Source organism: Lynx canadensis, chromosome B4 (assembly GCF_007474595.2).
Source record: "Lynx canadensis isolate LIC74 chromosome B4, mLynCan4.pri.v2, whole genome shotgun sequence".
In the NCBI taxonomy this organism is placed as follows: Eukaryota; Metazoa; Chordata; class Mammalia; order Carnivora; family Felidae; genus Lynx; species Lynx canadensis.
Genome location: NC_044309.1, coordinates 51119546 through 51132156, shown reverse-complemented (window position 1 = coordinate 51132156; position 12611 = coordinate 51119546). Strand labels below are relative to the sequence as shown.

Genomic DNA, 12611 nt, shown 5'->3' with positions numbered 1-12611 from the left:
CCAGATTCTTTTTTTTTTTTAGGCCAACATATGTGATAAATACATACCTCTGTATTCTCTGGCTGTGTACTTTCCCAGGTCCTGGGTGGAAAAGAACCTTCAGAAAGCATCAGAGAATGTTTCACAATGTTCATATTTCTACTTCTTTTATTCTCTTCTTTTGGCATGAAGTTAGTTGAGAAGGATGGATATGTAGAAGGGATGCTACTTTCAAATCCTATGTGGTAGTTATGATTTGCATTTTCTGATTCTCTCTGTGAATTAATTTTATCCAGACTAGTGGATGATGGAGCTGAAATATTTATTCTGTAATCATCACCACCATGATATTTTCCTATGGGGTTTCCACAAGAGCTTTGTTTGTTCATATCTTCAGGATTTGGTAGCACAGAGCGCCTAAAACCAATTACTGGTGTTTTCCCAACTTGGTGACAGGAGAGTTCTGAGGTCTGAGAAGTTAATTCATTCAAGGGTATTTGGTGTGTTTCATGTAATGAATGCCTTGTTGAGTCCCAGTTTGGTGCATGGGGTACACAAACAGTGTTTTCTTCAATTTCACTCTGATAGAATGGAATTTTAATCCTGATCTCGTCTACTAGCTGATCAAAACCCAGACTGACGTGGCTAGGGAAAAAGGACTGATTTACAGAGTGAAATTCTTGGTGCTCATGCTGCTCTTCATGTGATTCACTGGTATTTAGATCTGTTTTCCAACAATATGCCATTTTTAATTTTATGTAACTGAGAGGATTGATTCTGCTCCAGATATTGACTTGGTGATATTATGAAAGATGATAGGAATTTTCCTAGAAAAAGCATAAAAGAAAAAAAATTCTTCGATTAATGAGAAATAAAAGAACCTGCAAGAAAGGAATATGATGAATAAATATAAACAATTGTTTTGAAGCTTCTCCTTAGTAAATGAAATGATTCATGAATAATCTAAAACTCCATTAGGTTTCACAACATTAAAGTCTGTTGGGGGACTATTGACTTTAGATTTGTGAAACTCCTATAAGCAAAAAATAAGTCTACATGAATTATGACAGGAATTATGACAGGAATTTCATGAATCAATCAAAAGTCAAGGGGAATCCCTTTGAATTCCTTTACCTACTGAAGATCCGGTCATCATAGAATCATTATCTCCCTCTGTATTCAATCATCTACAAGCATGCTAGCATGTTAAAGTCTCTTATTAGCTAAACAGTCTCTTTGATGAGCAATTGCTCCATTCCTAGACATAGTTTTAATTTTTTTCTTCTTTCCATAACCAATTATCTTGTGGGTTGGCTAGACTCTTTCTTCCCCTTCCCAAAACTCTTTAAACAATTGCAAACTTCTTTCAACTTCTCCAAAGTGACTTTTCATTAAATTCACCAAAAACTTCATGTCACTAAATTCAGTTGACATTGGTCACTTTCTATTTTAATTTATCTCTCTACAATATTTGATTCCATTCACCATGCTTCTCATTTAAAAGTTTCTTGCTTTCTTACTTGGACTCTCTCTGATACTACACTCTCTGAATCCTTCTGTGTTTATTCTTTCTCAAAGACTCCTTTGCCTGTTACTCACTTTGCACCTGACCCTTGTCAGAGCTTCTTTACTTCTCAATTATTCTCTCCTTCTAAGTTATTTCATACTTCCTGTGGTTTAAAGTGCCATTTCTATGTCAATGGCTCCAGCCTTGACTATTTTTATTACTACCTTCTCAATATTTTCACTTGGAAATTTTTCTTAACCTCCAAAAGAAAGTCTAAAACTTGGATCATAGTCATCCAAAAACCTGCTCCTATTCCAGTGTTCTCTGTGATGGAAAATGACTTGACCATCAACTCAGTTGCTCAGACCAGAAACCAGAGTTTCATCTTTAACTCTTCCCTCATTTTTATTCTTCAGTATAAAATAAACTGCCAGTTCCTGTAGGATATCTTGCTCTGTCTGTCTACCACCACCACAATCTTGGTCTAAAACTTTTTTCTTCTCTCCTGGAATGTGGTGTTATATCTGAAACTACTTCTGCATTTTCTGTATCCATTCCTTGTGTCCTATAATCCACTTTTTAATATTTTAATGATATGTTTAAAAGACTCACCAAGTATCTCCTCTGGATATAGCTTTCCAGTGGTTTTAGTGCTGCCTTAGGATAACCTCTATAGATGTTACTTATGTAAGATTTCTCTTTCCCATTAATTAGATCATTAGACCATGTTAACCTTTCCCACTTATAGCTCAGTACCTAGCACTTTGGTTTACTCAGTAAACCAAAAGTTTGGTTTACTGCTTGTTTGTATTTGTTGAACAGATGATTTAATAAGTTACAAAATTATAATTGAGTTATAAGAAAATGAAATTAAAAAATATTTGTGTCACTCATATGAATTGATTAATTCCTTTCACTTTTATGAGTTTATTAATTCCCTTAATAATTATTTATATGTGTTAAGAATAAAAAAAGTTAAAGGATAATTATGATAGTGATTCACCATCAAATATGATTCTTTATCAGTGTTTTGCAATGGCAACTGAATTTTTTTCCTTTAGTGCTAAGATTTACTTAAAACTCATAATCCCCTAAGAAATAAGTGAATTAGATTTATTGTACTACTTTGCTCAAGAAATTGAACTGATAGATTTGGCAAAAAATATTTCAGTTCAATCCAGTCAAGAATTGAACTGACAGGTTTGGGAAAGACTTTTAAGAGATATACACTTTTAAGAAGTGTATAGAATGAAGTGTTAACCAAAAAAAAAAAAATCTATAAATTGTTATTCTAAGCTATCCTAATTCATGGGTCACATCATCTAGCCACAGTCTCTTTTTCAGGAATTGCCATTTTTTAATCTTCACATTAGTAGTGAATACTATGGTTCATTAAAACAAATGAGACTCCTTCATCTGTCTCTGTCATGGAACTCAGGATTGTCATTGGTATGAATTTAACTCTGACAACCAGAGTCAATATCCTGTTATAGTCTTCCTTAGACCAGCCTGCTCTATCTTAGCTTAAATATGATAAATGTGGCTATATTAAAGTGACTTTAATAATGTGACAAATAAAACCCAAACCCAGCAAAAGGAAGGGAATAAGAAAGACTAGAACAGAAGTAAGTGATACACAAACTAAGAAAGCAATAAGACAGATTAATGAAACAAGTTCTTTGAAAAGATCAGCAAAAAACAAAATCACTAATGAAAAAAGAAAAATAACAACAAACATTACAGAAATACAGTTGTAACAGAATGTTATGAAAATATACATGCCAACAAATTAGACAACTAAGAAGAAATGGATAAACTCCTAGAAACATATAATCAAAAGTAAAGAAGGAAGAAATAGAAAATTTAACAGACCAATTACCAAAAATGAAATGAGAAACAAAAAACTCTCCAAAAAGAAAAGTCCAGGACCAGACGGCTTCACAGCAAATTCTACCAAACATTTAAAGAAGAGTTAACAACTATTTTTCTCAAACTATTGCGAGAAGCATAAGAGGAAAGACTTCCAAACTCATTCTGTGAGGCCAGTATCACCCTTATACCAAAACCAGATAAAGACACCAAAGAGAGAGAGAGAGAGAGGACTATAGGCCAATATCTCTTATGAATATAGATGCAAATATCCTTAACAAAATATTAGCAAACCACATTCAACAATATATTTAAAAAATCACACCACAATCAAGTGGGATACAAGGGTAGTTCAGTATTCACAAAACAATCAGGGTGGCTGGGCGGCTCAGTCAGTTAGGTGTCTGACTCTTGATTTTGGCTCAGGTCATGATCTTGCAGTTTGTGGGTTCAAACCCCACATTGGGCTCTGTTCTGACAGCACAGGAGCCTGGTTGGGATTTTGTTTCCCTCTCTCTCTCTGCCCCTCCCCTGCTTGCCCTCTATCTCTCAAAATAAATAAATAAAACTTTAAAACTATGAAAAAAATATTCACAAAACAATCAACATGATATGTCACATCAGTAAGAGAAAGAAAAACCATATAATCATTTCAACAGATTCAGTAAGAGCATTTGACAAAGTACAAAATCTATTCACGTTAAAAAAAAAAACCTCTGCAAAGTAGGTCTAGAGGGTACATACCTCAACCTCATAAAGGCCTGATATGAAAACCCACAGCAGCATTGTACTCAATGGGGAAAACCTGAGAACTTTTCCCCTAAGGTCAGGAACAAAATAAGGATGTCCACTCTCAACATTTTTATGCAACATAGTACTGGAGGACCTAAGCACAGCAATTAGACTACATAAAGAATAAAAGATCCAAATTGGTAAGGAAGAGGTAGAAGTCTATTTGCACATTACATGATACTATATATAGAAAACCCTAATGACTCCACCAAAAAACTACTATAACTGATAAATGAATTCAGTAAAGTAACAGGATACAAAATCAACAGAAATTGGTGGCATTCATATATACTTATAACGGAGAAGCAGAAAGTGAAATTAAGAGAACAGACCTACTTGGGGCCCTGAGTGGTTCAGTCAGTTAAGTGTCCAACTTCGGCTCAAGTCATGATATAACAGTTTGTGGGTTTGAGCCCTGCATCGGGCTCTGTGCTGACAGCTCAGAGCCTGGAGCCTGCTTTGGATTCTGTGTCTTCCTCTTCTCTCTGCCTCTCCCCTGCTCACTCTCTGTGTCTCAACATATCATATAAAAAATAATTTTTTTATAAGAAAACAATCCCACTTACAATTGCATCAAAACCAAAAAATATATCTAGGAATAAATTTAACTAAAGAGGTGATAGACTGTACTCTGAAAACTATAAAACACTGGTAAAAGAAATTCAAGATGACACAAAGTAATGGAAAGACGTGCCATACTCATGGGTTGGGAGAATATTGTTAATATGTCTGTACTCCTCGAAGCAATCTATACATTTAATGCAATTCCTATCAAAATACCAACCACATTTTTTTACAGAACTAGAAAAAGCAATCCTAAAATTTGTATAGAACCACAAAAGACCTTGAATATCCAAAGCGATCTTGAAAAAGAAAAACAAAGCTGGAGGTATCACAATCCGAGACTTCAAGTTATATTACCAAGCAGTAGTAATTAAAACAGTATGGTAATGAAATAAAAATAAACATATACATCAATGGAATAGAATAGAAAACCCAGAAATAAACCCACAATTATATGGTCAATTAATCTTTGACAAAAAAAAAGAATATTCAATGGGAACAAGGCAGTCTCTTCAACAAATGGTGTTGGGAAACCTTGACAGCTACATGAAATGTAATAAAACCAAACTGCTTTCTTTTACCATACACAAAAATAAACTCAAAATTATTAAATACCTAAATGTGAAACCTGAAGTCATAAAAATCCTTGAGGAGAGCATAGGCAGTAATCTTTTTGACATCAGCTATAACATTTTTCTAAGTATGTCTCCTGAGGAAGGGAAACAAAAGCAAAATTAAACTATTGGGATTACATGAAAATGAAAAGCTTCTGCACAGTGAGGGGAACAATTAACAAAACTAAAAGGGAACCTCCTGAATGGGAGAAAATATTTGGAAATGACATCCAATAAAGATTTAGTATCAAAAATATATAAAGAACTGATAAAACTCAACAGACAAAAAATAATCCAATTAAAAAGACATGAACAGACATTTCTCCAAAGAAAGATGGATAAACACACACATGGAAAGATGCTCAACATCCCTCATCATAAGGAATATATAAATCAAACTACAATGAAATATCACCTCACATCTGTCAGAATGGCTGAAATCAAAACCACAAGAAACAACTATTGGCAAAGATGTGGAGAAAAAAAAAAAAAACGCTCTTGCAGTGTTGGTGGGAATGCAGAGTGGTGTAACTACCATGGATAACAGTATGGGAATTCCTCAAAAAGCTAAAGATAGAACTATGCTATGATCTAGTAAATACTGGAAATTTACCACCCAAATACAAAAACACAATGGGGGTGGGATAGAGGGGAAAGTGGGTGATGGGCATTGAGGAGGGCACCTGTTGGGGTGAGCACTGGGTGTTGTATGGAAACCAATTTGACAATAAATTATATTTAATATAAAAAATAAAAAAATACAAAAACACTAATTCAAAAGGATATATGCACCCTTATGTTTATTGTGGAATTATTTACAACAAGCCAAACTATGGAAGCAACCCAAGTGTCCACTGATAGAGAAATGGAGTGGGATACACACACACACACACACACACACACACGCACACACATGCACACACACACAGAGATACACACAGTGGAATATTTTTCAGCCATAAAAAGCATGAAATATTGCCATTTGTAAAACATGGGTAGTGCTAGAAAACATAATGGTAAGCAAAATAAGTCACTCATAGAAAGACAAATATCACATCATTTCACTCATATGTGGAATTTAAGAAACAGAACAACCAAAGGAAAAGAGAGAGAGGGACAAGCCAAGAAACAGATGTTAACTATGGAGAACAAACTGATGGTTACCAGAAGGGAGGTAGGTGGGGAATTTGGGGAAATAGAGCATGGATATTAAAGAGTATACTTATCATGGTGAAAAAAAATCAATGATAAAAAAGAATTTAATTTAAAAGTGAAAAAAATGCAGCGCCTGGGTGGGTGGCTTAGTTGGTCAAGCATCCAACTCTTAATTTCAGCTCAGGTCATGATCTCGTGGTTTCATGGGTTCAGGCTCTGTGCAGGTAGCGTGTGGCATGGAGCTTGCTTGGGATTCTCTCTCTCTCTCTTTCTCTCTGCCCCTTCCCCACTCATGCTGTCTCTGTCTCTCTCAAAATAAATAAATAAAACTTAAAAAAATTTAAAAACAAAAAAATGTGATTTTCGCTTTATACATTAAAAAATAAAGTGACTTGTAATTTTTAGTGGCTTCAAAGAACTGATAGAGTTTTTTAAATTATTTTTTAATTTTGTAGAGCCATTAAAAGAGGTCTTTAAAGGTCTCAGTGGTCTGATCATGAAATTAAAGTTTCCTTTAGACTGTACCATTTGTTGTTAATAATAATAGTGATACCTAACATTTTTTGAGACCAACTCTGTGCTACTGCTCTATATACATGTACATGTTTACGTGTATTAACACATTTATTTCTCGTTTCAACCTGGGATATTATTATTACTACTTAATAAATGAGAAAACTGAGGCACATAAAGGTCTCCAAGTTGTGTTTACAGATTTGTTATAAGCAAGGATTAAAGAGAGGCATATGGGGCTTCTGCACAGCTCAGCCAGCTAAGCATCCAGCTCTTGGTTTTGACTCATGTCATGATCTCACGGCCCTGAATCAGGCTCTGTGTTGACAGTGTGGAGCCTGCTAAAGATTCTTTCTCCGTCTCTCTCTGCCCCTCCCCTGCTCTTTCTCTTTCAAAATAAGTAAACAAAAACAACACCTAGAACATGGCTGAATTTAGACACTGCAACACAGTATTAATTCAGCTCAAACTCTCTCTAATGAAAAGAGTTGAGAACTTTAAAATTTTTATTAATAACAATATTTTTTCAAGCATTTCTCACAGCACTAAAACTTGAAATGGGTTAGATGCCTCTCTGAAAAATCTTGTCATCATGAGACAAAGGAGAATGAGAAATACCTGTATTGAAAATATAATAAAAAAACTTCCAGATTCACTTTTTCAATATTAAATTTGGTGATTTTAAGGAATTTCTAATAATTTTAAATCCCATCTTTACCAACGCAATCAAAAGCTAAATTATTTCTTAGTTTATAAACAAATAGAAACATTATTTGGTACCAGCTGGCAATGTGTACACTCTGCATTATGAAGTAATGAATAAAATAATTGAAACTCATATACCTTGACTTTGAGGCAGAGCTGTACATACAGATTAGAAGCAATTACACCATAATTGAGAGAACATGGCTGTCGGTTCCTGATTCAAATAAACTCTTCAGAACCATAAAAAATATGTACAATAGGCAGAATAGTGCCTCCCCAAATATCTCCATGTCTTAATACGTGAAACCTGTGAATATGTTAGATTATATGGCAAAGAGAAACTAAGGTTGCAAATGGAATTAAATTTCTTAATCAGCTGACCTTAAAATAGGGAGATTACCTGAGTGGGTTCAACATAATCACAAGGATCTTTAAAAGGGGAAGAAGGGACATAAAAGGTCAGAGTGATGCGATTTGAGAAGAACTCAACCTTCTTTTGCTGGTTTTGAAGACAGAAAAAGGGGCCAGAGTTAAGGAATTTGAGTTTTTTCAATATTTATTTATTTATTTATTTATTTATATATGAAATTTATTGTCAAATTGGTTTCCATACAACACCCAGTGCTCATCTCAAAAGATGCCCTCTTCAATACCCATAATGTTTATTTATTTTGAGAGAGAGGGAGAGAAACAGAGAGAGAGAGAGAGTGTGTGCAAGTAGGAGTGTAGAAAGAGAGGGAGAAGGAGTATCCCAAGCAGGCTCTGGGCTGTCAGTGTAGAGCCTAATGGGGGACTTGATCCCATGGACCGTGAGATCATGATCTGAGCCAAAACCAAGAGTCAGATGCTTAACCAACGGAGCCACCTCGGTGCCCCTCAAAGAGCCTGTAGAAAGAAGCTAGAAAGCAAAAGGAAACAGATTTTTCCCTAAAAAAGCCTCCAGAAAGGAACACAGCCCTTCCGACACATAGACTTCCACACAATGAGACTATTGTATTTCTGACCTACAGAATTGTATGACAAATTTGCCTTGCTTTAAGTCACTAAGTTTGTAATAATTTGTTACAGTAACAATATAAAATCAATACAATGTGCAAGTTGGAAGCTGCTTCCTAATTGATTGGAAAATCAGAAACCGGAAGTATAGCAGACAGCACAAAAATAGTCCTCTAGTCTTCGTTGGCACATTCAGCTGAATTTAAACAGGATATTTAAAAGATGTCAATCATGAAAACATAGTTTACTGCAATTGCATATAACGTTCCATTCAGTTAAAATTTTCAGAAATTAGTTTTCATTGAGGGTTAGTTACTCATTTGGCCTCAAGGAAAAAGTGCCAACAGAACTTAGGCACCTATCAGAGAAAAGGCGGCCCCTGTCAGCTGTTTCCATTTACTGAATCTACAAAGGTACAGATATCATCCAAATAAGCCCAGTCTTGGGGTTACAAAACCACAACAATGGGAACAAAAATATTTATTTTACCGAAGAACAAAGAAAATGTCCGAAAGTGTCTGCTCTTGATTCAAAAACTTCTCTACACTACTGAATGAATATATCTATACAGGAGACATGAGATCAGTAGGGGAATTAAATTACGAGGTTGAAGAAAATGATCTTTATTTCAGAGAGCAAGTTGTAGCCATTGAAAATGTACCAGTTTTTAAGGTGTATAAATGTCATGGAAGATCAAGATTGTGGCAACATAAGACATGTTAAAGTCTAATCAAGCCAAACCATCTGTATTTTCAGTAAGGTGGAGGGAAACTCTGCAGAGCTACGGAGCTAACCTGGTTCCTGAAAAAAAAACTCTTGGCTGTAAGGATGATCTGAAATTACCATCTTTCTTTATCATGCAGACACAGAGATGCTCATATTTTAGCTAGACATAAACTGGAACTTCCTAAGCTCACTTTGCTGTATAAATACAAATAAGACCACAATGAATTTTTTATATATGTATACATATATATAGATACATATACATGTATCTATATATATATATAATTTACATTATGTCTAGTTTGGAATTGGGTGATGACAAGGTAAACGTCTTATTATTATCATGAGCTATGATAGTATTTTCACCTAAGTGGAGACAAGAGGTGCTTGGGGAAAACATTACTTTCCAAAAGTCTCTATTAGGTGCCTTTTTACATGAATAATTGACATTTTCTTATACATGTATAATCCTATAGAAGCCTCACTTCTCATTAGACTGCCTAAAGCTTCTTGTATACGAAAAATTTGAAGCTGTTATTTATTTATTCTTGTTTTGGGGAGATACTGACTTGAATAAATGAACTCATTTATTCATACATCTACAGATGACCCTTGAACAATGCAAAGGTTAGGGATGCTGACTCCTCCTACTATTGATTAGAAGCCTTACCAATAACATAAATGGTAGATTAACATATATTTTGTATGTTACATGTATTATAACTGTATTCTTAAAAAAGCAAGCTAGAGATAGGCAAATGTTACCAAGAAAATAATAAGGAAGAGAAAATATATTTTCAGTACTGTACTGTACTTATTACACAAAAAGTTTAAGTCCTTTGTTTAAAAAATGAATCATCTGTCAGAACCTACATCAATATTGTCTTGTGTAATACAACACACTATAGATGTTATACATGTTATTAACACTAGACATCAAAAATAAAAGATAACGTGAAAAATTCATATTTTTCTTCTCCCGGATAGGACACTTTCAACTACATTAAAAACTTTCCCAAGCAGATATCTTTTCTCCTCAGTGATTTTCTTAATGCCATCTGGGAGCTGCTCCTTCTTGATCAGCAGAAGCTGCTTCTCCCATTATCTTGACATTTTTTTAAAGACAAACTTATTTCTAAAATTATCAGAGCATACTTTGCTGGCATTTAATTCTCCAGCTTTAGGTCCTCCACCTTTCTTTTGCCTTAAGTTGTCATATGATGACTTTGCTTTGTCTTGAGTCATATTAGACATAGCAATATATATTGCCTATGTAAGGTATATAAGTATGCCTGCCTTTTAGCAATCCTGCTGCCACATAAAAGCTGCACTTTGAATATGAGATAAAAAAATATTTCACAAAAAGTGCCAAGTTTTTGTGTCTGCTGGTGTAGCTTCAGTCATGGATTCACAAAGTTTCTTTCTTTCATTCTTTTTTTTTCCAGTAGTCGATATATTGGATTCATTCATTTCAAAATAGTGGGCACCTGTAGCTGTAGATCTCCATCTATAATACATATCAAGCAATCCAAATTTTTCTTGTAATGTCATGACTGTTCTCTGCATCTTGGGAGAAATTCCAGCATCACTGGTGACACTTTGTATGGGCCCCATGGTGTTATTCAAGGCTTATGATATTATACTAACCATGATGAAAAATATGTGAGAATCTCAAAAGATCACTTTTTACTGCAATATGCAGTTTACTGGAGAGACCAATTATTCACGTGGAAATGATTAGCATCACATGGTATTTTAAGTGGATATTTGCAACACTTGAGCTCACCACTATAGCAAGAGGAAGTGGCTATGAAATTATTATAGTAATACTGTGTGTAGTATAGTTAATTTTATGATTTAATATTGTATCTTTACATTTGTTTACATTTCTCTCAACTGAATAGAGCCATGTGTGGTTTGTAAGTGTGTGTGTGTAAATTTTGATAAATTTTGACTTTTTATAATGGATTTGTGAATATATTATGGTAGTAAATAATAAAAAATACCTATATCTGCATATATTTTATGCATTCATAAGATGCCTAATTTTTTCTTATTTTTTCATCATTCCTAGGCTATGCAGCTCAACTGTGATTTTTTTCCAAATTGCCACAAATCTCCAAAATTTTTTCCAATGTATTTATTTTTTAAAAAATCTGTGTATAAGTAGACCCATGTAGTTCAAACCTGTGTTTTTCAAAGATCAACCTATTTACTCTTTGAAGATTTAATTGTTCAGTACCTGTTTTTTAAGTATATTTTGTCTTAGGCACTGTACAAAACACTTAGAATACAAAAATGATCAAACACAGCTCTTACCCTCAAGTAGGTAAATTGTGTCTAAATTTATAATACAAGTTTATAATACTATACCATGTGAGAATTACTTTAATAGACACAGGCCTCATTTTATTTGGGGGAATTTTATGTAGAATACTGTTAAGCTTATTTTGCCTTAGAAAAAAACAGAAGTAAAATTCATGAATAACATATTTAAGACTTATGTATTGTGTATGTTTTTGTTTATATTGTCCAGTACATCAGAGATAATTTCTTGCAAGTCATTGAGACCTGGTTTCAAGCATGTTTTGATTCCTAAGTATTGTTAAAATTTTAGTCTGAAACATGATAAAGCAGTTGAAGCAGTAATTCATTCAATTCCTCTGAGTGTATCTTAAGAGTAAATAAGAGAATGAAAAGTATGTAATGCTGGATACACAAATGAGTAATTCTAGCATCCCCAGTGCCCTTGAGATAGAATCAGAACTGAAGGCATCAGAATGAACTCATGAAGTTTTGTTTTTTGTTTTTGTTTTTGTTTTTTTAATCTTTCTCTCTCTTTTTCTGTCTCTATGTATCTACAGCTTTCTTCCTTGGAAAGGCCTAGAAAAAAATGTCCATCTCAATATCAGTGAGCATCCCTAACATCCAGATTGTGATACTGAAATACTACCCACTGAAAGACAGTAGGGCTACTTGGAGGACCAGCTGATTTCTGATTTAGAGAATATATAAGATGAGTGTAAGAGATCCTATTATTGTAGTTAGTAAGGAAGATATCAGAGAATACAAGGGTGTACCAATAGGAAGTGAAAGCCAACTTGAAAAGACTCCCATTGGCCAATAAGTGCAATAACTGAAATGGATGAAAACATACAAAACGTGTTTAAATGCATACATTCATAATGACA

The 12611-nt window shown here is 34.1% G+C and overlaps 1 protein-coding gene across 4 annotated transcripts in view; it reads right to left on the bottom strand.

The window, feature by feature from the left end:
* The window catches only part of PIK3C2G (phosphatidylinositol-4-phosphate 3-kinase catalytic subunit type 2 gamma), a 358133-nt gene that overhangs the window by 332596 nt on the left and 12926 nt on the right, over positions 1-12611 (bottom strand). For all 4 annotated transcript variants that reach the window (XM_030322152.1, XM_030322155.1, XM_030322154.1 and 1 more), the window contains exon 2: positions 48-806. In XM_030322152.1, the coding sequence (XP_030178012.1) occupies positions 48-725 (678 nt within the window). In that variant the 5' untranslated portion in view covers positions 726-806. The remainder of the gene's footprint in view (positions 1-47; positions 807-12611) is intronic.